Source organism: Carettochelys insculpta, chromosome 4, assembly GCF_033958435.1.
Source record: "Carettochelys insculpta isolate YL-2023 chromosome 4, ASM3395843v1, whole genome shotgun sequence".
Classification (NCBI taxonomy): domain Eukaryota; kingdom Metazoa; phylum Chordata; order Testudines; family Carettochelyidae; genus Carettochelys; species Carettochelys insculpta.
The window spans coordinates 72991568-73017877 of NC_134140.1; the positions used below are offsets into that span (position 1 = coordinate 72991568).

Sequence of the window (26310 nt, forward strand, 5' to 3'; positions counted from 1 at the left end):
ATTCAACACATTACCACGTGGTTTGAACCAGGATGCAAATTTTCTGGGACGCTATAGGGGCTCTTTGGCATATTTGGCTTAATCTAATTCTTGACTCCCCCCGCAATCCCCGGCCCCTCTGCTCTCTGATTTGCTCCCCTTCATTATTTTTTTCTGATTTGTCAACCTTGATTACTGTTTTTGGTTCTCTATGCTTTAAATGTTGAGTCTGTTCTGGTCTGGCTATGGTCTGAAGAAGTGGGTCTATCCCACGAAAGCTCACCTAATAAATTATTTTGTTAGTCTTTAAAGTGCTACTTTACTGCTTTTTTGTTTTGATAGTATATAGACTAGCACGGCTTTATCTCTGTTACTAATCAATACCCTAAGATGGTACAGATGTAGCATCACCGAAGGGTAGAGCATTTTAGATGATCTGAAGTTATTAAAAGCTTTCTGTCTTTGGATGGGAGTGGAGTATACAGAGCAAGGCTAGGAAAACTGAACTTTTTCCCTTCCTGCCTCTTTTCTTGAGTTCCTCTGTCAGGATTTAGGCTCTAGAGCAGCATTTCTCAAACTGGGATTCACAGACACCCACTCCCCAGGGTCACAAAGGGTGCCCTCAGGGGGCCACAGACCCTGTTGATCAACTTCTCCCACTCAACTCCTCCCCTTCCTCCCAGTATCTCCTGCATGTTAACAGTCCTGCAGCAGAGCAGAACTAGGGCAGGCTTCTTACCTGCCCTGGTGCTGTGCCACTCTCAGACATGGCCAGCAAGTCCCTGAGGCCCCCAAGTGTAGTGGGATGTTGCCATACACTGCCCTGCCCCAAGTGATGAGACCAAAGCTCCCATTGGTCAGAAACTGCAGCAAATGGGAGCTGTGGGGTGGGTGCTACAGGCAGAGGCAGCATGTAAAGATTTCCGTCTCCCTCGCCCACCCCAGAAGTCACTGCCAGAGGGATGTGCCAGTCACTTTCGGGACCAGACCCTATCAGAGCCACACCCCTAAGCTCCTCCTGTACTTCAACCCACTGTCCCTGCCCAGTCAAAATGAGTGAAGATGGTGGAGAGCAAGTGACAAAAGGAGATGGAATGGAGTGAGTGAAAGGAAGGCCTCAGAGAAGGGGCAGGGCTGTGGCATGGCCTCAGGGAAGAGGGGAGAGCAAGGACTGAGCAGGAGGGCTTTGGGAGGTGGGGTGGGGGGGCTGAAAAGTTTGAAGTCAAAATAAGGGTCCTTGAATTGCCTAAGTTTAAAAACCTCTGCTCAAGAGGAAACACAGGAAATCCCAGACTGGATGATAGCTATAGTGCATCTAGCTCAGTATTAGAGAGGTAGCGGTGTTAGTCTGTATCTTCAAGAACAACATCTGATGAAGCGGGTCTTTGCCCACAAAAGCTTATGCTCCAAAATATCTGTTAGTCTATAAGGCGCCACAGGACTTCTAGCTCAGAATTGTTTCTCTGACTGTGGCCAGTGCCATTTGTATCAGAGGACACTATATGCAGCCTCACATTATGAAATGTGGATTAATGTGTCCTCAACAGTCTATCACCTTCCAGTCCCTAGTATTAGAGATTGGTGTAAACCCTAACCTGTAATGTTAGCATCTAGGATTATAACTCTGGATGGAGAAAGAACAGATAAAGGTCTTCCATTCTGCCCTTTGATTGTAACCAGTGAAGTGAGTGAAACTTGCAGGTCAAAAGGTGTAAGTATGGGCTATTTGAAGTGTAACATAAATAGGAATTAAAGATTAAATTTGGACTCTGTGGAAAAACAGCCGTGTAGCAAAGGAAGGAAGCATTTGAACCAGTACCACACAGTCCTTCAATCTCTGAAGCAACACACATGTTGAGTTTAAAAATCTCACCAGATAAATGCACTGAATAAAAGGTTAGTCTGTTTACATTAAGATATTGTGAATGTGTGAGATGAAAACAGTCAGTATTTAATTTAACTAACTTGAAAGACTTGCATTTCTGCATTACAAATCAAATGGAAAAGGCATAACAGAAAAAGTTGCTTTCATTTAAAGTTATACAGACAACCAAGAATATTTTTTTAAATCTGATAAGAAGATCACTGATAATTTGTGCACACTTAAGAATTAGTAACTGGAGAATTCTTTGCATGTCATTTCTACACTGCATTAAGTGGGTACTCAGCCAAAAATGGGAGGAGGAAGGGAAGAGAACACAGAAAATGAGTCACCCCAAGCAGAAAGAACACATTAATAGATGTCAGTCAATTCCATATCATAAATAAATCAAGCCTATCCTAAATTTACAGTTTAATCTCAGTAAAATTATTCCTGTTTCCCAACACACAGAAGTATGTACAATTATAACTTCTGACCCTATTTTGAAACTTAGTTGACAAAATTTTATTTTTACATTTTACTTGCATGCCTCATCTCAGGAATGGAAATAAAGTTGTAAAAAGTACACCATAATGTTTATTACTGGTGTCCCATGTTATCAGGAATAATAAGGAAACAATAAGAACCAGACTATCACACAGGATGGGAGGCAATAGACAAGCAATTTCAAAATAAAATTATAAGCGCACATTTAATAATAAATTTCATTTTGACGGCATCTTTCATGAGAGGGTTCCAAAGTAATTTACAACCAATGTAAAAGTAAATCTGCAACACTGAAAATCACCAGGAGGCCTCAAACATCTAAGCCCACTTTAGCTCCACAAATCCTCTAACATTCCTGCTATATCTACACTACAAAATTTATTGACTTTACTCTGACACTATGAATTTCTTGAATTCAACTTTTTCCAGCTAGATTTTGTATAGATGTCTCCATTGCCTTACGCACATTCAACTGCAGCAGCAATGCATTGTGGGTACCTATCCCACATTGCCTATTGCCCTATTCTATTGTGGGTTTTTGTGCAGTGGCTTACAGGAAAAAATGGGCTGCAAGTGCTTGTGGGTGTCTGATAACATCATCCCAGAACGTAAAGCACTTACCCACCCACTTCGCTGTCCCTGGAAAACAAAGGGCTGGCCCAAGGAATTTCACACCATTTTTTAGGCTGTCTTCCCAAAACCTGCCCTTGCCTCACACTACTGCACAGCACTGGCATGGATCCTGAACGGCTTATAACCATTGCAGTGTGTTATGGCCACTTCCCAAAGTGTTGTGCAGTATTTTATTGGACCAAGATACACCTATCGATCTCACAGAGCTGGAAGAGACCTTGAGAGGCCATCGAGTCCAGTCCCCTGCCCTCACAGCAGGACCTATCACCATCACTGACAGAATTTTTTTTTAAAATCTATTTGACCCAGATCCCAAATGGCCCCGTGAAGGAGTGAACTCACAACCCTGGGTTTACAAGGTCAATGCTCTATTCCCCAGTGGGAAGATGAGATAGATGATTCGGATGATGATACTGAAGAACTGGAGAATAGGATGCAGAGCTGCTGTCATGGATGCACTGCTTACAGTGGAGCGCTGGTTCTAGAGATGTGAAACCAGCATACACTGGTGGGACCTGCATTGTTTTGGTGATCTGGGATGACCAGCAGTGGCTGCAGAACTTCTGCATCTCCAAGGCCACTTCCATGGAACTTTGTGATTTGCTGTCCCCAGCCCTGAAGCGTAGCAATGCCAGAATGAGATCTGCTTTGAGTTCACAAGCAAGTGGCAATTGATCTGTGGAAGTCTGCAATGCCCGACTGCTACTGGTTAGTGGGAAATCAATTGGGGGTGGGCAGATCTGTGGTGCTGGCCGCGGTGATTCAGGTAACCAAGGCAATCCGTGTCCATGTGATGTGGAACACTGTGACACTGGGAAATGTGCAGCACAGAGTGGACAGCTTTGCTGCCATGGAGTTACTTAACCATGGTGGGGCAAGAGATGGAAAGCACATCCCCGTGATGGCCCCAGACCACTCGGCCTTAGAGTACATAAGCCACAAGGGGCACTTCTCCATGATGTTGCAGGCTTTGGTGGATCACAAATGTTGTTTCACAGATGGGATGGTCACTAGTGGGATGGTCAGAAAAGGTGCATGACACACACATCTTTAGAAATTCAGGTCTGTACAGAAAGCTCCAAGATGGGACTTTCTTCCCAGACCAGAAAAATCAAGATTAGTGACATGGAGGTGGCCACAGTGATACTGGGTGACCCTGCTTACCCTCTGCTGCCTTGGCTCATGAAGCCATACACAGGCACCCTGGACTGCAGCCAGGAGCACTGCAACTACAGGCTTAGCAAACATAGAATGGTTGTGGAATGAATGTGCCTTTGGCAAAAGCCAGATTCAAGTGTCTTTCTGACCTTTTTGGACTTTTGCCAAACCAACATCCCCACCGTGGCTGCAGCATGCTGCGTTCTTCATAACATTTGTGAAGCAAAGCGGGAAAATTTCATGCCAGCCTGGGTTTCAAAGGCAGATGCCCTGCACAGTGCTTACGCACAGCCAGACAACAAGGGCATTCAGCAATGCACATGCAGAAGCAACAGCAATCAGGGAGGCTCTGAAAAATAGCTCCAATGCAGGAACAAGGACTCAGCAGAGTTCCTGATGGCTTTCAAGGAGCAAACTGACATCTTGCATTCCATGTTGGAGCTGCAGAGGGACACCCACCACAGGACTCATTTTGTGGCCTCTACACCCTGTTGCCTGACCTCTCCTTGATATGGCTCAACCCCCACACCCCAGTTGGGGTCCCTGAACGCAGGGGGTGGGAAGGAAAGGAGGTCAAGGACAGTCTCATGCATCACCCCCAGGACCACTCTATATTGCAAAAGGCTCACATTCCATCACACGTAATGCCAGGATTCCCCTTTTCCCCCCTACTCCTTAACCCTCTACTCTTTTAATAAAAAGACTTTTTGTGAAAACCTCAGTGTCATCTGTCACCACTACTGGGTCCACTTTCCGTCAGCCACAGCTTTGGCACACTCCCTGTCTGTGTCTTCAAGCTGCCGCAGGATGAAGTCCAATTTAGATCTTTTCTTTTGCCTCAATGCAGCAACCTTCTGTGATCATGTTAAGGGGACAAACGCTAATGAAATTTCCCATGCTGGTTCTAGGTTGCAAAGAGAATCATGCTAAGAATAACAGAGAGTGAAAAGGAAAATATGCTCATACTATGTGAGCACAAGGCTGGAAAATTTGCCAGAATGCTGTGCAGTGCCATGATACCAGACTACTTACTGGTTGCCTGGTGTGGCAAGGTGTGCTATTGTGGAAGCCACAGTAAAACAGGCCTCCCTAAAAACCTTGTGCAAAAAATAAGAGTACTTGGATGAGATCTTTATGGAGATCTCCAAAAGGGTAAGTGCTCCATCCCCAGAAACATGAACAAGCTGTTCTAAGGGGGCTGAACCACAATCCATGTATAGTAATTTAAAAAATACACTCAGCAGAACTAAATCTATACCCCAATCCAAAATCAACCTGCTTGTAGTATTCTAAAAAATATCCTCACCAGAAGAGCCCTCTCCAGCATTGCTGGACCCCAGAGCATCAGGCATCGATGAGGGGACTCGCTTCAAGGTGATCAAGAGTTCTGGGCTGTCAGGATCAGCTCCCTCAGGCACCTAATCTCAGCTTCCTCCTTTTCATTAGCCTCTGCCTCCTGCACCCCATCTCAGCTCTCAGAGTCCTGAGGATGGGTCTCCTGAAGAGTCCCTGCTAGCCTCAGAAGCATCGTTGGGTACCCCCACAAGAAAGGCGTGGCACTGCTCATAGTAGTGAGACATCTTGGGAGATGACCCAGATCGCCCAAGTGGCTTCTCTCACTTTCTGATAATTCTGCTTAAGCTCCTTTATTTTGACCCACTGTTGCTGAGCATCCCAGACATACCCTTTATCGATCATGTCCTTCAAAATCATCTCAAATGTCCACATTTTATTTGCTGGTTTGCAGTTTGCTCAGCACCGATTCTTCCCCCTACCCTGAAATAAGAACCAGGATCTCATTATGACTCCATGCTGGAACTCTTTGGCAACTTTGAGAATTCAGATCAGAAGAACCCTGAATAGTCATGATGGCTAGATGCGATGGATGGCTCCTGAGATTTGATATCCATACTGATCAGAAAGAAAATGAATTCAAATTCCTGGACTTCCAGTTACCAACTTCCTGCACACCTGGAAAACAGTGGAGGTCAAAGCAGCCAGAATGGACATCTGTGGGGCATTGTGTAATACCTCTGGAGACCAATAAAGCTGATTTAAAGTAATGCTGTTTTCACACTGTACGGTAGAAGTTCCTATACAAGCCATGATATTCTGCTAAGAATCACTGCCTTTAACGTGAGTCTGGAAACAAGGCCTAAACCCATATGCATGAGTCTCTGTCCATTTCTCCCCACCCCTGCTCAGCCCATTTGAGGAAAGTCATCCCAGCCTGGACAGAGACAGAGATAGTTACCCTGGCAATCACATTCCAGGAAGGGACCCTTCCAGGTGAGAATTAGGATGTATCAAAAGAGTGCAAGAACAAATGCTTCATTGTCACATACCTTCTTCACTACCCACTGCTTTGATTCTTTAGATATAACATGAATGGTTATATCCATATGAAGACAATATCATGACGCCAACATATACATCACTGCTTTACACATTGTCAATCTTTGTTCCAAGAACTTCTTGAACCATAGTTTCTATAGATAAAAATGTTCTGTAAAACTATCAGCGGAGAACCCTATGTAATCTTTATAGATTATCACCTTATTGGGCTAATTTTCCTTGCTGCTAGCCTCTATACAGGGGATCCAGGGTCTCTCCCCCACACCCCCGTTGCTTCATTCTCTGCCCATCAGCATCCTATATAATCAATTGTAACCCACTGTGTGGCAGCGTTCACTGAGTCTAACAAGCGAAGTGAAACTCCACCAGCGCTGTATGTAATAAACCCCCCATTTGCTTCATACACGGCGTTCCAACAATAGCATTAATTCAACCTTTTAAATTTAACCTTGGAGTTACACCACATCGGAAGGTTGGGATGAGTAAGCTGACCTTAGCGCCCCTTAAAATCAACCTAATGGTACTTGAAGTGAGGACAGCCACATTGTAAAGTAGAGCTACGTGCCTTAAAAATCAACTTTGTGCTGTAGTGTAGACATAGCCTCCTGCTGCTGCAGCATAACAGCAATTTAATAGCCCGGAGTGAGAAGATGCAGAATCCTTCCTGCACAGATAAGTTATGGTAACAATCACAGTGTACCTGTCACTTAGTTATTCAAAGACTATCAAAATACTCACTTCAGCTGCCAAAGCCCCTGAAAGCTTGGATGGAAGAATGTACTTCAGGGAAAGATGAGATGGTAATAGATTATAAAGTCCAGAAAAAGTGATTTAACCTCCTATTACACAAGATTATGACTGCTAAAAGCATTAGAGAATCTTCTTCCTTTACTTTGAATAGGTGACAGCAATTTTGATAATTGTTTTCTACTGCTTCCCCTGTTTGTGAGCATCTTTCATGCAGAAAAAAGGAAGAAAAATAAATAAGTAAAAAGAGACAAATACAATCTATTGTCAGGAGGACTTAAAGGAAAGAGAATCACCAAAACTACTTTTTCTCTCTTTTTATATTAAAAGACTGGATTTCAGGTTGGCAATTCCCTTTAAAGTTAAAACATATGAAATATACAGACTTCCCATCATTTTAATGTATTATTTATGGATAAATAAAATATAACAAAACAAATATGTATATCTGTGCATTTCAGCATAGTCTGCTAACAGTTAAATATAACAAGTGTTAAAAATATTTAGTACCTGTAAACATGGCATGGAAGTAAGGGCTGCAAGCTGCTAGCACGACTCTGTGAGCTGCAATTTCCATGTCTTCAGCTACTATGGTCACATCACATAATAAGTTTTGACTGTTTTGAAAACAAAACAAAAAAACAAAAGAAAACAAAAATCAAAGAGCAGTTTTATAAAAGCAAATCCATAGCAGGAAAGCACATAACATCTCCATCCTGGAGACATTTAAGAACAGGTTAGATAGATGACTATCAGAGATGGTTTAGACAGTACTTGGTCCTGCCATTAGGGCAGGGGGCTGGACTCGATGGCCTCTCTAGGTCCCTTCCAGTCCTAGTATTCTATGATAATACCTACCGCCTAGAAAACATGTTTTCTCCAACAAAAGCCTCCTTTTGCCAGTGACTGCAAAAGTGTTAATTGCCACTTCGTCTTGAGTGGTCTCTCAAAACAACTGCTAATTTATGCTTAATATGAGGAACATGGTCTTACCCATGGTATTACCCATGAAAGCTAATAAATAAATTCCTTAGTCTTTAAGAAAACAAAAAGTAGTCAAGTAGGACTTTAAAGACTAGCAAAATGGTTTATTAGGTGAGCTTTTGTGGGACAGACCCACGAAAGCTCACCTAATAAACCATTTTGCTAGTCTTTAAAGTGCTACTTGACTGCTTTTTGTTTTGATAGTGTATAGACTAGCACGGCTTCCTCTTTGTTATTAGTCTTTAAGGTGTTAGAGAACTGCTTACTACTTATTATATTTAATCTGTTCCTCCTGATACTTGGCTGTGACACCCTGATGACCTTTCCCATATCTGAAAAGCTCTGTGTTGCTCAAAAAGTTTCTTTCAGCAACACAAGTTTCATACAATCATAGAATTCTACAGCTGGAAGGGCCCTCAGGAGGTCACTTGTCCAATAAAAGATATTACTTCACCCACTTTATAACTTATTCTAAATGCCTCTGTCCATTTTGATCCATTGCAATTTATGATTTCTCTATATGGCCAAACTTCTCAAGATGCAAGTTAAAATTCTAGCTATTCTCAAAAGTTCTGATAGGCTGGAGTGATCAATTGCATAGTTTACTTATTGCTGCTCTCACTGGCCAGTTCAACACTCCCCTTACTGCACTGGTTCCCAAACTTTTCGGCATCATGCCCCCTTTTTGATTTTTGAGAAACCCTCACACCCGCCCCACCTCTTCTTTACCATCATCCAATCCCCATTTTAACAAAAAATTAAATTTGTAATCTAAAATTTAAAATGAACACAAAAACTTGGCATAAAAAATTATTTAAAATTAAAAATAAGCACAAAGTTTTTCATGACCCAAAAATTTAATGAAAATGTAATTTAATAGCAGAAACAGCAGAAACAAAATTAATTTATTGTGAGGATGATGATGCATTCTCTTCACGAGTTGGGAAACCCTAGGTTTGAAAGATGAAAGTGTGCAATGCTAATCGTTTTCAAAATCCAGTTGATTTCTAAATTTGACTAAACTTGAAAAGCTTTTTTCATAGAGGTATGTTCACAAAAAGGAGAATAATACGTAGCATTTCTTCTCCAATTTTCAAGCACATTGGGAAATATTTTATCCAAAATTCCTCCAAGCTTGAGTTTTGAAATTATCTTTCACACTTGAATCACATTTTTTTTCTAGTGCTTGTTCTTCCAATACTTCTGGCAATGAATCTACATCAACATTGAATGGACTGCGTACTAATTTATAGAAGGTGTTGCCAGAAAAGTTGTCTGGAAAATAGCGGAGGAATACGTTAGCAAGGCAGGCTAGACGAAACATAGCTTTGTTCTTCACATCCTCATTACAAAGTTCTTGGAAACCTTCATTTTCAGTGCGTGATGAAAATGTCAGAGAAGATAAAAAGTTAGGCAACTGAGCTTGTGTTTGATGTTTCCAAAGCTGGATTTTTTTTCCATAAATGCTTTGATGGCACCATGGTGTGCTATAATGTTTGCAGCATTGTTTCCCTGCAGCTTCAAACTGAGGTTGTTCAAAAATGTCCGCAGGGTATGCCAGTGAAAGTTGAAATGTTTCGTCCATATAACCCTTCTTTCTTCTGATGTTTGAGGAAAATTTCCACTTTGTCTTTCAGTTCAAATAACCTCAAAAGCATGGTACCTTTGGAAAGCCATCACACTTCCATGTGAAACAAAAGAGTTTTATGATCTGCTCCCAAATCCATACAAAGAGCAGCAAAGTCTTGTATTTAAAACACTGTTCTTCACAAAATTGACAACTTTGATGGCCAAATTCATCAAGTCACATAGCTCATCTGGAAGGATTTTAGCAGGCAACGCTTGTCTGTGTATGACGCAGTGAACTGTGGTTTGTCTGGATTTTTTTCTTTCACCAATGCCACAAATCCAGAGCAAGAGCCAAGCATCACTGCAGCACCCACAGAAAAATAAGTCAGGGCCCACACAAGAAAGATGTTAAAAAAAACAAAACAAAAAAACCTCCAAGTCCCATGGATGTGGCCTCAACTGAGACACCTCCTTCCCCTAGTACTCCAACCCCAAGGGGGTGAGGTTAGGCAGGACTGAGGTTCAAGGCCTCAGGCCAGATTAATTCTTCTGGGGTTCCAGGGTTAGTGGAATTTGTGGGCCCCTCTACACACTGAGCTGGGACCAAAAATGAGCGATCCAATGCATGGGACAGGACTGTCAGTGAATGGGATAAGGATGTGAGAATACTCTGGGCGGAAAATATGCTACAGGAGCAAGCTGGGGTAGATGTCTGGCTGGGTGGTAAGGGGCAGGAGCAGGGTGCTAGTGAGACCCCAAGCAGGGAGCTGGTGGGGCCCTGGGCAGGGTACTTGTGGGGTTGGGGCAGGAAGGCAGCAGGTGGAAGGGAGATGCCAGCAGGCAATGGACCCAGCTTTTCAGGAAACATGCGGGCTCTTTCTTGGGGTGCAGGGGATAGACTGAGGGGCTGGGTTGCCTCCTGCCCCCCTGGAATTTCTTCACACACCCCACACAGAAGTATGTCCCCTCTCCCCGTTTGGAAACCTATGCCTTACAGCAATATCTTGGCCCAAAGGCTACAGAATGCAGCAAACTAATCAAAAAAAAAGACAGAGATGTTTGGTTTGGGTATGGGGATGTGGAGATCTGACGACCAACACATACCAGGACAGAGGGCATTACAATAAGGCATGGAGACAGATTATATTTCGCTAAGGCAACTTCACAGAAGATAACTACAGATAGTCCCCAACTTACGAATGGGTTATGATCCGAACACCTGGTCATAACTCCATTTGGTCATAAGTCGGAAATACCCTTATACTGTGATCCCTCGAGGTACACGAGGGTTGTGTTCCACAAGACCCTCACGTACCTTGAATTTTGCGTAAGTTGGGGAGGGCTTGGGTTGGGGCTCCGGAAGGGGGAGGGGGATTAAGCCTGGGGTGGGTTAGGGCAGCAGGGGTAGCAGAAGGGTGCAGTTGAGTGGGGGCTTACAGGGGTTGGACCCAGGCAGCAGGGGGTTGGGATGAGGGTTGAGCCCAGCCAGGGGTTGGAGCTGGGGCTGCGGGGATGGTGGTTGTGGGGTTGAAGCCGGAGCCCCGCGTGCTGGGGATTGTGAGCTGGGGCTGAGAAGAATTTGGGGGGGTTGACCAGGGTGAAGCGGGGCAGGGGTGGGTTAAGCTGGAAGTGGGCATACAGCCTCTGCACACACTGGAAGCGGCTGACAGCCAGAAACGCAAGAGTGGGGTGGGGGGCAAGGCCATGGGAGGGAGGAGTTGAGCTGGGCGGGCAGGGGACAGAAGAGGAAGTGCATCAGGGCAGGGTGGTTGAGTGGAGGGGGGTTTTAGCCCCTCCAGGCGCTGGGAGCTGGAGCCCCATGAAAGTGGGGGTGGGGGTTGAGCCAGGTGGGGGAGGGGTTGAACAGGGGTGCAATGGGGCGGGGTGCAGGTGGGAGCCCCGTGCATGCTGAGCCAGCCACACAGGGGGGTGATCTGGGGCCACACAAGGGTTGTGGGAGTTGGGTCCCAGTCCACAGGTGTTGGGTAGAGGCCTGGGTGTGCGGTGGGTGCTCAGAAAGAGATTGACAATAAATGTAAATTTGTTATGTATAAGAGCCTGTACAGCAAACCACCAGAAAAGGACCATCACACACCATGCCCAGTTTTGTTAAGAGATACTTGGCCTGGGAGTCAAAGAACAGCAGGCCTCACATTTTGGTGCTAATAAAAAAAACTGAGTAAGTGAAGTTTTAAACACATGCCTCATGCACACTGAAACAAACCGGAGATAAGCTCTTCAGCAAGACTGGCCTGCTTCCACAGCAGCACAGCAGACATGTTAGTTGCCACACAGGGTAATGGATAAGGTGGGTTTTTTGGTAGTTTAGTAGGCGATAACTGGGGTTTTGGGGACCTCAAAGATAGTTGAGAATGCAGAATAAGTACAGAAATAGAAGGCATCTGCTACTCGGCAATGAACAGTCAAAATCTGCCAATCTTTAGGTTTCAGAATTAACAACCTACAATTTACCCCCCTGTAGAATTACTGTTTCAGGAAGTTTAAAAATATCAGTGTATTGGTTTATTTTCAGCTTATCTTTAGGAAGGCCATATAATGGTCACAAAGGCTAGGAACTTTATTTAAAAGCGAAAGCAATTTTGTGATGAGTTGCTCAGCTGAAGAATCAGCGTCTGACAATAACAGAGTAGTACAGGGAATATGGTCGACAAGTATAGGTTTTGTAGCATTAACCATTTTCCAGTTAGAATGCTTTTGAAAGTCCTTGTCTCTCAGCTATTATAGCTGTTTGGAAAGCATAATGAATATTAACAAGAGAAGTAGCCATGTTCGCCTATATTCTAACAAAACAAACAAGCAGTCACGTAGCACCTTAAAGACTAAAGATCTGAAGAAAGCTCATCCCCTAACAAATTATGTTGTTAGTCTTTAAAGTGTTACATGACTGATTCCTTGTTGTGGGAAGCATGAGTAAAAGAAGCTTCATCAGCATAAAATGAGATTATGAAGCATAAAGATAGGGACTAAATGGACAACTCTCAATTTTGGGAGGGAGTCCTTACATAGTTACACGTCTCTGAGATGTAAAAATCCACATCCTTGAGAAATGCAGCTGTGACATTCTAACGTCCAGGGTATACAGTGCTTGGTCAACAAAACAAACCTTCCACTGACTGCCTCTTAAGGTGGTGAATTAAGAACCCCTTTCCATCAGCATTGGTAGGGTTCCACAGGTCTGCATCCTGCAGCTCTTTAAGGACTTCTTTGTGTAGCCCAATGCTATAATTGCGAAGTGTAAAAAAGTAAACAAAATAAAAGGTCCTCATGATTACTTTCGATAAACAGTGAGAGTCTAAAAGCCCAAAAACAACCACCACATCTAAACAGCAAATGATATGTGATCTCAAAGCATTGGCTAACTCCCCCTACTATCTCCAGAGAGAGAGAAGGCTCGAGAGTGAAAGTCACGAAGCCAGTGGTACAAACACACACACAAAGTGTGAGGAAACAGAATACATGAAAAGTTTGTGAAAGTTCTCAGTAAACATGCATTGCATTACAAATCATTGTGTGTGTTCTGTTCTTAAAATAGGGGTTACAAAATGGTTTGACGATATTTATTCAGGACCACATGTATTTGCATGCACTGTGGCTCTTTTATGAGTTTTTTACTAAATTAGAAAAAAAGGCTTTTCTTGCTATTTTGGTTGCTAACTACTGGTTTACACCAAAGCACCACTGCAGCAGTGCTGCTGTGGCATTTTCAGTGCCAACATACCCATGGTTTGTAAGAATTAGCAGCTGGGCATTCCAGTGATCAATACTACAGTCCACGTTAAGTCATTTGACATCTAATTAGAGGATACTTATCTATCAATTTACCAAGCACGAAATTATTCAGATTAGTCAAGACCTGTCAGGATTGTGAAAATATATTTGATATGATGTGACAAAACCAAGTAAACAGACAATCTGACAGCAGACAAGATTTAAGGTAGGAAAGTGGAAGGTTATATACATTAGACAGAATTTAAGTGCTCATGCTGAGAGATTCTTAAATAGTTTAATTTTATAGGTGCACCTATCTCAAAGGTATTTGCTTAGATTGCTGAACCAATGAAAGGAAGTGAAGAGCGAGACAGTGTTACAAAAAAAACACAATACAAAAATAGCTGCTTAAAGATACTGTCTAATTTTGAACAAGGTAATCTCTTCTAGTCAACTCATTCTCAAAGAGAATACACAAGACCACTGAAGGACACTAACAGTAGTCAGAAGCATGAAGAAGGATCCCATAGAAATATTAAAACATTTAAGATAATTTAATTTGGAAGACATGCAAGGGAAAACTAGACATATAGCAAACAACAATGAATACTTTCAAAGGGAATCATACACCTAATAATATAATATAATAATATACAGAGATACACATCGCACAGAACTGGAAGGGACCTTGGGAGGTCAAGTCCAGTTCTCTGCCTTCTTGGCAGGACCAAGCACCATCCTTTTTTTTTTTTTTTTTTTTCCCCCAAAAGTCTATTTGGCCCCAGGCCCCTAAATGGCCCCCTCAAGGACTGAACTCACAACCCTAGGTTTAGCAGGCCAATACTCAAATCACTGAGCTATCCCTCACCATAGTTTAAAAACACACCTTCAGCTGAAAGGTAACAAGTTTAAAACTGGAGGAAAGTCATTATGCATCACATAATCAAACTAAGATACTAATTAATATAGAATTTTAATACCTTCTGGTCTAGAGGAAACAGTCAAATAAATCTGATTAAGTCAAGTTTAAAGTAATTCTGTTGATTGTTTCAAATCCAAAAGCAATGAAAATATAATTATAGCATGACCTGACAAAGTCCTAACATTTTGACTTAAGTTACTCAAACTGAAGCCACTATTAAACGCAACTATAGTTGAGGTTTGCACGGTGCCATTCCCACTTAAGCTTCTCAATGTTTTATACATACAAAACAAAAAACATTTATACTCTGTTGACAACAGCCCTAACTTTAATAAGTCTTGGAAACTGAAGTATTTTTTTTAAAACAACACCAAGGCTTTCAACAACAAACTCCACTGGGAAGTTACATCACTTTATCTGTAATGCAACAACAAAACTGAGATCCATTATTTTTTTAACTTCTGAGCACAATACAATCTTCAATTATTTCTTAGATATGACCTCTACTTCTACTCTCTCCCTCATCTCCAAAAACAAAAAATCAGTCACTTGGCGCTTTAACTATGTCACATTTCTTGAGGTTGTGAATCTAGTTACTATAATCCTTGGAAGAGTAAGAAATGTGGTGTAATCTGACAGCCATTCAATTTGATTAGTAATGTAAGGATGGACAGGAACACTTGAGACAGGGCTTAACTATTCTCAAACTATGTATGGTATCTTTAACTACACTGCCAGGGTGATGGAGAATGCAATCTCCATGCTTGCCTGGTGTGGCACTGGGCTGTCAAAGCACAATAAATAAAGTCTGGCCACAGCAGCTGCAAGAAGACAAGCCACATGCAACAAAAGAAGATGATCAAAATAGGGGCAAACTACCACATCACTTCATCCCCTTACTAAAAAAGAGTCATTGACATTACATTAAGAAAAATGACAACACAAACCTTTCACTATTAAAATAATATGCAACCTGATAGAAAACTTCCTAGTGTGTAACACATATGTGAAAAGTGACCTCTTAACTGCACCTATATGGAAAATACCATGCAACAGACATTGTCACTAAAACACAAACAAAATTTTCCATAGGTTTTTCATTCCCCATAAGCAGGCTTAGAAGGATTAATTTTTTTACCAGTAAACATTGGTAAACATCAATTTAATTACACACACACAAATTGATAATATCTCCATTGACAATAACTGAAAGGCACAAATAGGCAAAGTTAAGAAAAATAATGTTTGAGAACTTTAAACCCGATTTAAAGATTTTATGTTACACGTTTCAATGTGATACTCACAATTTGCATTTTAATTGTTACAAACTAACTTTTAAATCTCTGTATCATTAAATAATTACCTGAGCCCCCTTTTCCCGCAACCATGAAAATTTAAATTTGTAAAAATAAATGCTTAAAATCCATAATGCTGTGCAACTGTATGTTCAGAAAAACAGAAAAAAAGATTTAAAATAAACACTGATATCTGTTGAAATTATTTTAAAAACTATCATATAAGTAATAGCTTTGGCTAGCTTATAATGGGTGATATGAATACATAGAACAGATTCCATCAAAATTACCTTATACCTCCCAAAAATTATCAGTTTTTAGTTTTATAATACATTGTAATGTTTTACCTAGAAAGCTACATTCACAAGATCACCCATCCTATTCATGGTAGGAACACACAGACACGTTTTACACAACTGAAGATAGATGGCCCCATACAAGTGCACAGAATAAAAACCACATACCTTCTTAATTCATTCATAACTTTGAAAGCTTTCTTCATATGCCAAGGATTCACTGTAACAGGGCAGTGTTTTTCAGTATTATCATCTTTCAAATCCACAGGCTTCTGATGGCAAAGTTTTGTACATCTGTAAACAGTGAGGACAACCAAATTTAGTTCACACTTCTGTTTACTTGAAAATCATGGTCCCAAGTCTTTTTGCCATTCTGCCAGAGATGTATTTACACTCAGAGTGATTTCAAATTTCACATTATCAACACCCCACACCAGTACTGGAAAACATGACAAGCACCTAGTAGCATTATCTAGCTCGACTGATGCTAAAAAAGAATGTTAGCCTAGTAAACACCAAGGGCAGTCAGGAGCCCAGCGTCCTCATCAATCCGCAGCTTCTGGGAAAGGAATGGGCACTGGAATTTTTACTTTGGTGCTGTCCTGAGTCCTGCTGAGGCAAGGTGGAACCTCTGTCATGTTCCCTGATCATAGTTGAGGCCTGGCCTGATATGGGTACTTAACAGATGAGGGAGGCCTCCTTTCTTAGGGGATAGAATTAAGGAGGTAAATTAGCTAAAAAACAGAAATTGTGTGCTACGTAAGTCAATAGGTCGGTTAGCTAAAAAGGCAATGTCTGAACCCACTAAGGGGAGAGGTTAAAAACCACGGGCACCATTTACTAACAAAGGGTAAGAATAATTGGAGATGAAGAGATGAAGTTGAGCATGGATAGACATTGCATGTACAGCTGATGATGCTCACGGACTGGTTCCTGCAAAGTAGCCAAGACAATCCAAAACCCTGTGACGCAACATAATGTGTAAGTATATACAATTAAAAGAAGAGGTCTTCCTTGTAATTTTGGATGTCTGGTATTCCTTATACCCGTACACCCTTGAGTCTGGTCAGCTCAGAATAGCTTTGCTTTGCGCCAAATAAAAGAATCGGAGTGAAAAAATCTGGAGTGAAACTGAGAACTAGATAAAGTGATCTCCCAGAACACGGCATGATGTTCTAAATGAGCGGAAAATACCTCAGATGTAATCAGTATTGGTCATTTTTAATCGCCCATATATACACCTGTCTATTGGAAGAGAACCAGTTGCTTCCTCTCCCGCAAACTTAGGCTGCTGCAACAATAATTTCCCGGTCACCCCATCTTTGAAAATTCTGGTATCTGCCACTGTTCAGTTTTCCCACAAAAAACCTGAAACTAACATGATTGCAGGCAATTTCACAACTTGGCAGGACTCCTCTGAAGAGAAAGAGTGAAACTGACAGGACTTTTCTTAATGCTTCTCTAGTGCTTGAAAGTCTCAAAGTAGCAGCAGAGGCAACAAAGCTGTCAGAAGAACAGCAACACATCTGCTTATACTTGGCAAGCCATCTCACAAACAGAAAGGTAAAAAACTCAACTTTTTAAAAGCATACTTAAATTCTACAATTGTTAATAGCCCCTTTCTTTAGCTGAACTAGCTAGTAATGAGTAAGCAAATAGATTTTCAAGCTATGTTGTCATCTACAATGCCTGCAGTGTGCTGCTATTCCCACAAAAGAAATAAATTACAGTTTAACTGTTATACAATAGTTATTAGTTCTCATGTGTTCATCTGCCTAACTTTATTCCCTAACCTCAAAATTGCACTCGAGCATGAGTATCTGGCATTCAAATCACTTGGCAGGGGCAGTTCACTCTGACACAAATTTCTGACTCAGAAATTTTACAGTGTGTTTTAGTGAAGATTAAATCGTTGCTTATATTTTATCATGCTTAGGTTTCTGGCCAACTGTGCAGAGTCAAATTTAACATAAGATTTAGGGCCAGAAATTTCTTATGTTATTTTCCCCACTGCATGGGTTAGGCAATGTTCTGAGCGTGCCTGAAACAGCTTTACCAAATATAGATATAGATATAATAGATATTTTCACATAAAAATAAAAAAGCAAATCAGCATTCACATGAGGATAACAACTACCTGAATTTAAGATTTAAACCTGTAATTCTAAATCCACTACATGCCCACAAATAGGAAAGCAAAGCAACCTTTCTGTAACATTAAGGATTTTGGGTCTACTAAGATAACATTTTGGAACAACATTTATATATATTAAGTCTGTTCTGGTAAGGCTATTGATCTGAATAAGTAGGTCTTTCCCACGAAAGCTTGTCACCTTATAAATTATTTTGTTAGGCTTTAAAGTGCCACAAGACTGATTTTTTTGTTTTGGAACAAAGTGCAAGAAAGACAAAGCACTGATCTACAAGTAACTAGAGAATCATTGATAGAAGAGAGCGGTCAGCAGAATATAGTTTTTTACTTCCAACTGCTAGCAGCTTTAACACTTCCTATATTCCTGAATTTAAAAGCTTGTTTTACAGGAAACTTCTTGGAAGTGTCCTAAACAAATAAAAGTGAAAAAAAAAAATGATTCAAGGGGTAATTAGTAGATAGAAAATTTTTGCATCAATGTCCAAAAAACATTAGGAAGTATTAATATACCACAAAAGACCCAAATGCAACCTCTGTCATACATTTCTTTTAGATTAAACTTTAATCTTCCAATGTATATGCCGTATATAGGGATCAAACAGAAAGAAAAGCAAGAAACCAAAATGATACACTGAAACTACAGGGATTAGGCAACATGTATTGCACCACACAATAACTAACTCTGAGGTAAACATTTACCCCTTTACTTCTTTACTTGCTTACAACACACATCCAAGTCAGCAATATCTCTTTTTCCATAACTTCTCATATTCCAGTGCAATAGAGTATGTTCTAAAAACCTGACTGTGCCATGTGCTGTCTTGGAGGGATTTCCAAACATACTAGCTAAGCAGAGGGGCCGATTACATATGAACCATATATTTGTAAGAGGTGATAAAACCTGTAAAATTGTAAGTTACAAAATAGCAATGCCCTAAATTGGCAATAACACTACCTAAGGGACTGTTTTATGTATTTAAAATTGCTTTGGATTTATACAGGGATATCTCCAGCAGAACTACCATTGTTTGCAAAAGCAATGCTACGTTAGTTGTTTCTAGTGCTCTCATATCTGTGGCATCTGAAAACAGAGGTTTTAGGGACGGTATGATGTGCTTACATTAGACCACAGCATATGCAGACAATTGCACCTAAGCACAGTAGAAGCATGTGGTTTGACTCTACACACAGTGATGCTATAGAAGATCTTCTAATAGTCCTGCATTAATTAAATAAGGTGGGAAAAAATGCGGTTGGCTGAAAGGAAAGGTCAAACAACCTTTACTCTGCTTATCATATTCATGCAACCCTCCCCATTTGACTTTGACTATCCTTGCTACTCCTGAAATTCCACAACTACAATTGTTAAACTTTAGCTCTCCTGAGGAGTAGATAAAGATTTAGCATACAAAGGCAATATGTAACTTCACTTCCATGTCAGATTACAATGCAGGGAAAAGATATAATGCAGGATCTCTCATAACATCCAGTGCCTGGATTGATATTAAAGAAATGGGAATCTAGATCTATATCTAGGCATGCAACACATTTAGCGAATGCCAGAAAACAACAGATTGGACCCAGGCATCATTTCTAACTTCACATCACAAAGTCTTGATCTGTCTTGAAAGAGCAGAAAGTTTTGCCGTGTACACCGCATAAAATTTTCATACGTATACTCCCTACCTCTATGGCATGCACACAGTCCCATCCCGATTAATTCCTTCTGTCCTCAGCCCCCTCCTAACTCCTCTAAAATCTCAAGTTGAACAAGCAGCAAAAGGCTGCAAGATTTGTTACAGACAGGCCTCCCTTTGTAGGCCAGCTTGGGAAAGCACAATTTTACCATAAGATATAAAGAAAGGAGCAGTAGGTGGTATACCTTCCTGTTTATGCACAAGTAAACTGGAGAGAAGGTGCCCGTAGCAATATTTTCATCAGCTGCCTAGTTAACTAATACTCTGGGTATTAGAGAGAAAGAGGGAGCAGTAATACACTCCAAATCTTGGGCATAACGTGGCTTACACAGAAAAGAGGTAATATGCTGCTTATCTTTAGTATAAAGAAATCACAAAAGTAAAATTACTGTACCAGCGAGGAAAAATTCCCACAGGCAGGGAAGTACATCTGTACACCATACCTATACATAATATGGCTCACTTTCATGCCTCGAATCTGAAGAAGTCTGGAGCTATGGTAGTGGAAACGTTAGGTAAAATAATGAAAAGCAGAAAATACACATACCTACATAAACATTTCATGTAACTGCTATTGCTTAGCAACCCTGATATTTTACATCCACATACCCTGAACACTCCAGAAATCTCTAAATGTAGTGCAGTCAAGTAGCACTTTAAAGACTAACAAAATACTTTATTAGATGATGAGCTTTCATGGCACAGACCCACTCCTTCAAATCATTGAATAAATTACTTTGTTAATCGTTAAAGTGCTAATTGACTGCTTTTTATTTTCTGAATATACAGTCTAACACGACTGTGACTAAACTCTCCGTGACTGAAGGCAATACAGTTCATGCTCTAACAAGTATACATGCATATGTGCTCATACACAAAGCTAGCATGCAGATTTCCAACGAGCATGGGGGGCATCTTAAATGTTTCATTAAATTGCACACCAAAAACATTCTTCAGCAAATATATGCCATAAAAACGTCTACAGATGATGCAGAAATGAGAGAATATCCATCAAAAAGAGACAACACAATAAGGAGGTTACACATTTGCCTTGAAGGCTTCCTTAAGGAGGGTGCTATTGCTCCCCTTGGGGGCAGGTTTTGATGGCATTCCATTGCATCTTTTTTCCTGGTCTTGTGAGGTGGTCATGCATTGTACCATTTTGGGCTGACCACATATCTTGCTCACTTTTTGTAATCTCCCTCATTTACCTTCCCTGGTTTGTGTCAGCCCTCAAGAGCTATTTGTGAGACATAGCCATGCCTGGCACTGTACAAGGTACAACGAGGCAATCCACCCCCTGAAGCCTTTGCGGTACTAGTGCAAAGGAAGAAGTATTCTTAAAACCCTGCCAGTACCTTGGCAACTACCACGTTGCATCTGTTGGGTGCTCCGGTTTTCAGATCCAGCCCACTAAGCCAGGCGGGGAAGCCGGTAGCAGCAGCATTAACACGAGGAAGCGGGGAGGGCTGTCACTGTGGCAGGCTTCACCGTGTTCTCACGCCACCAGGGCAGATGGGACCCAGCGCCAGGTGGATGAGGCGCATTCTGCCAGCCTCGGCAGCGGCGGCGGGGGCTCCCCGGCGAGCACCACGCAGACACAAGCCGCAAGGAGGGGGACGAGCCCGAGCAAAGGGTACACGGGAGGAGGACCCCCAGGCGCAGGGGCCGCTGGAGAGCGTGACTCGAGGCCAGCGGAGCTCCCCCACCCGCAGGCGACAGAGGAGGACACGCTGCCGGGGATTCCCGCGCCACCAGCCAGGCGCGCCCAGGGAACCCCGTAGCCCCCGCCGCCCTGTCTCCCCTTACTCACACCGGCGGCAGCAGCATCTCCATCGCGGCTCGGCGCAGGCTTCCCCCTCAGAACGCCGCCGCCTGCACCATTCCAGCCGCGCGTGCCGGGACCTCCAGCTTCGTGTCGCGCCGCGCCCGGGTCTCCGCTACCACCGCCCATCCATCCGCCGGCCGGAGCCGGGCTGCACCGCCCCTGCCGCCGGGCGCACGAGCTCCGCCCACTTCCGGGTTCCAGCCACGGGTGGGGCGTCGTGACGTCAGCACGCAGCCTCGAAGTGAGCGGAGCGCCTCGCCGGAACCTGCGGGGAGAGGCTGCGGCTGGCGTAGCTGTCCGCCGTGGGGAGTCCCGGGTAGGGGTTCGCTGTGCTACAGCGGGAGAGACCGGGCTGCAGCCAAGGGAGCTGCACCGAAGCGCGCCGGTCTCCTCTGGCCAGAGCGGCCCCGGCTGCAGGCGCCGGGCACGGGACGGAGGCAGTTCCGCGCAGGGTGCAGATGGCGCAAAGTGCGCAGCTCGTGACGGGGCAGCGCGCAGCCGTTGCCGGGAGCGCGGAGACAGGCCGGCCGTAGGAGCCGCCCGCGGCAGCCGCGGGATTGCAGTTGAAACAGCTCATCTTTCAGCCTGCGTAGCGGGTGTAAATGTTCAGTGTGGAACTGCTTAGCAAAGGCCGCGGCGGACATCGGGCAGGTTTTTAAAAGAAGATGAGGATTTTTTCCCTACACCTCGGGTTACCTTAGAAGAAGAGGATACCCCAAAGAGGGAGGGTATCAGTATCTATCAGCTCAGGTTGTATGACTATGTTACCTCTGGTTCCTTAAAACAGTGTGAGTTGAGCGATACTGATACAGATACACTCCCCCTTGGGGTTGCCCTCTTTTTTGAAAGGTCAAATGCGCATTAGAAACTCTTTTGGGGAACCTTTCTGGGTTAGGTCAGACTACATTGATTACGAAGAGTCCCTCTGGCCTTGGAAATGACAAATCCTTCTGCGGTTTTTAGAGCACTCATTGGGGTTGGGTCAATAAGTTGGCTACGGAAAATTACAACTAACACACACGCTATCAGTTGGAACATGGACTGTCCAAAAACTGTGGGCTACTGGAAGGTTAGAGCTGCTTCAGAAAGAGATGGAGAGATACCGATGTGATATACTTGGACTGGCAGAGATGCACTGGACAGCATCGGGAGAGATGCGCAGTTGCAAAATCATTTGGTCAGGGAACGAAACGAAGCATGAAGTTGAATTCTTTCTTAGCAGAAGAGCTAAAGGAGCATTATTAGGATACAAACCCATGAGTGCAAGACTCATGGTAGTGAGATTCAAAGCAAAACTGTTCAGCATCTCGGTCATTGAGGTGTATGCACCCATGTCACATGCTATGGAGGAGGAGATTGAGCTATTATATAAGGGCATGACAAAGAAGCTGGAGGAGATACTGAAGAGGGAGAGGGATGTGTTGATCATTGGAGGAGATTGGAACGTGAACCTTGGCACAGATAACGAAGTTTGGGAGAGAGTCATGGGAAGGTTTGGATATGGAGAAAGAAACAAACGAGGTGAGAAACTATTAGAGTTTTCTGTGGAGCATGGGATATAATCTGCAACATGAGATTCCAACAAAAGGAAAGTAGGAAGTGGACATGGTGATTGAATAATGGGAAGTCCAAGAACATGATAGGTATTATTTTGATAAGAAAAAGATGGGTAACATCAGTGCCGAACTTTCTAAGGAGTGGATATAGATGTGGACCACAGTCTAGTGATTGTAAGCATCAAGATAAAAAGAGAAAGTGTAAGACATAAGAACAGAAGAGATGTGGCAAAGCTAGGTGAGGAAGAAATAGGGAGTGGGTACAGAGTAGCGATCAAAGAGAAGATTAGGAATGTGGCCATGGAGAAAGACCTAGACAAGGAAGCCAAAGGCATGGCCACGGTGGCAGAAGATGTAATTGAGCAGACTGTTCTGGAAGAAGGGAAGATAAATAAGAAGTGGATTATGCAGGAGACACTGAAGTTGGTCCAAGAGAAGAGAGAGTTGAAGATCAGAAGGGAGGTTTTTGAGAGGGTGGAACAGCAATATAGGGTGAAATGCAATGATCTAGGGAAAGTGGCTAGAAGGGAAAAGGTGAAATGGTTAGAGGAGCAGTGTGACTATTTAGAGAACTATTATGGTGAATGTAAGACCATGGAAGTGCATAAAATGATTAGGCATATTAATAGGAAGTGGCAGCCGAAGCAGATGGTGATTGAAGATGATAACAAAGAGGTGCTCATGAACAAGGAGAAGATTGGTGCAATATCTCATCCATTGTTGCACAAGCTATACAATGCAAAGTTGGACCTGAGTGTCTCAGAGAGACTTATCGAAGAACTGAAAGCAATATCTACACTGAGGAGTGAGTGACACACATATTTTGAAGGAGGAAGTAGAAAGAGCAGTGAAACAACTAAGGAACAACAAGATCTCAGGAAATGGTAAGATCACGGGAGAGATGATCAAATACAACGGAGAAAGTATGGTTCAGGAAATACACCAACTATGTAATATAGCATGGAAAGAAGGAAAGGCACCTAAGGAGTGGACAAGATCGATGCCCGTGACAATACACGAGGAAGGGAGTACATTGGAGTGCAAGAGCTACAAGATGATTGCCCTAATGAGTCATCTAGGCAACATACTGATGATGACACTGATGGAGACACTAAGATCGCAGATAGAAGAACATCTAGTGGACAAGCAAATGGGGTACAAAAAAGATAGAAGTACTATACAGCAGATATTGGCAGTAAGTGATAGCAGAGAAAGCTCAATAAAAGAACAAGAACATATACGGTTGCTTCCGCGATTTTCAGAAGGCATTTGACTATAGATCAGAAAGTGACTTGGATGGTGTTGGAGTCATACAGAGAGGATAGCAGACTGATATGGTTTTTGAAGGATATCAGTGACAATGTGGCGGCAGCGGTGAGAATGTGCAGGGAGTTGGGAAGTTGGTTTAGAAGGAGTACGAGACAAGGAGATTCAATATCGCCAAGTATCTTCATTCTGCATCTAGAGAGAGTGATGGACAAGATCAAGAAAGAGGTAGATAGGATATCTGTGCATGGGATAAGAATTAACAACTTGAGGTTCTTGGATGATATAGTTATCACTGAGGAAGATAAGGAGAAGCTAGCAAAAACTGCAGGTGCTAAATGAGGAAGGGAAGCCGTACGGACTGATTATGAACAGTGATAAAACAAAAACAATGATATTTGGAGATAAGGAAGTAGAAAGGAAGATCAGTGTAGATGGGTTTGAACTAGAGAATGTGGAGAAGTTCACATACCTGGGGAGCAACAAAGTGTGATCAAGACTATAAGGAGGAAATAGTGAAAGCAAGAGCAAGTTTGAAGGTGATGGATAAGATCTGAAAAAGCAAAGTGATTAGCTTAGGAATGAAGCTGTGCGTGTTTGAAAACCTGTGTATTCAGCAGTATGTTGTATGGATGTGAGACATGGGTGATAATGAAATATTTGAAGAGAAGAACATTGGCGTTCAAGACTTGCTATAGAAAGATCCTGAGAATAGGATGGATGCAGATGGTCACCAATGAGGAATTATTTTGGAAGATACAGCTGAAAGCAACCCACTGCAGAAGGTTATACAATGGAAGTTACAGGTATTCAGGCATATTTGCAGAATGAAGGATGAACAAAAAAATCAAGATCCTGGTATTCAGCATAATGGATGGTTTAAATAGGAGAGGCAGACCCCACAGAGAATGGGTAGATGATACAGTAGATTGGTGCAGAGCTAGTCTACAGAAACAAAGCCACTCCATACTGGACAGGGAAAGATGGAAGGAAGTAGCAAGAGAGGCATCAGACACCAACTGGCGCTGAGCCCATGGTTGATGATGATGATGATGATGAAGAAAAAAGGTGGGTGTTATCCCCCTTTAAAAATACTTATGACTTTCAAGTTGTATAATCCTGTTCTGCCCAAAGCATGTTCCAGGAGAACATAAATCAAGAGGACAAGAGAAGAAAGTGGAAATGGCTAGGCCACAGTTTCAGAAAACCATCATCCAGCATAGTCCGTCAAGCTCTCACACGGAACCTGCAAAGACAATGCAAAAGATGACAACTTTGGACAACGTGGAGAAGGCCTACTGAGACTGAAGGACAGCAACTGGGGTACTCTGGAGCCAGCTAGAAGTTTTGTCCCAAGACAGAGTGATGTGGAGGAGACTTGTAGATGACCTATGTTCCACATGGAGTACAAGAGATAAGCAATAGTAGTACAACAAATTTATATCAGCAATTGCATATAATAATCCTAACAAACTAACCAACAACAATTAAGGCCAGTGAGGATTTTGAGGGAGACATCTCACAGAATTTTAAATGAAGAATTTAATTTTAAAGTATTTTAAAGTAAGACAGCATCATTAACCATGTTTTAATACAACAAGACTAACTTATGTAGTTAAGAATGCAGTGGAGTTCACATTCTCTTGGAATTTTTTTGCATGTCCTTTTGTAAACAGGGTTTGAGTCATACCCATCCTCACATGCAGAGCACTCACATCCTGGTGCTTTTGTGAGCTGTCATGTTGTTTAGCTTTTGTTTCACTCTGTCCCCCAGGA

The 26310-nt window shown here is 42.5% G+C and overlaps 1 protein-coding gene across 4 annotated transcripts in view; it reads right to left on the reverse strand.

Annotated features, from left to right (window-relative positions):
• The window catches only part of KLHL2 (kelch like family member 2), a 140861-nt gene extending 118991 nt beyond the window's left edge, over positions 1–21870 (reverse strand). For all 4 annotated transcript variants that reach the window (XM_074993068.1, XM_074993069.1, XM_074993070.1 and 1 more), the window contains exons 1-3: positions 21698–21870; positions 16204–16329; positions 7751–7857 (exon numbers count right to left, since the gene is read on the reverse strand). In XM_074993068.1, coding sequence (XP_074849169.1) covers positions 7751–7857; positions 16204–16329; positions 21698–21720 — 256 coding nt within the window. In that variant the 5' untranslated portion in view covers positions 21721–21870. The remainder of the gene's footprint in view (positions 1–7750; positions 7858–16203; positions 16330–21697) is intronic.
• Between the last annotated feature and the right edge of the window lie 4440 nt (positions 21871–26310).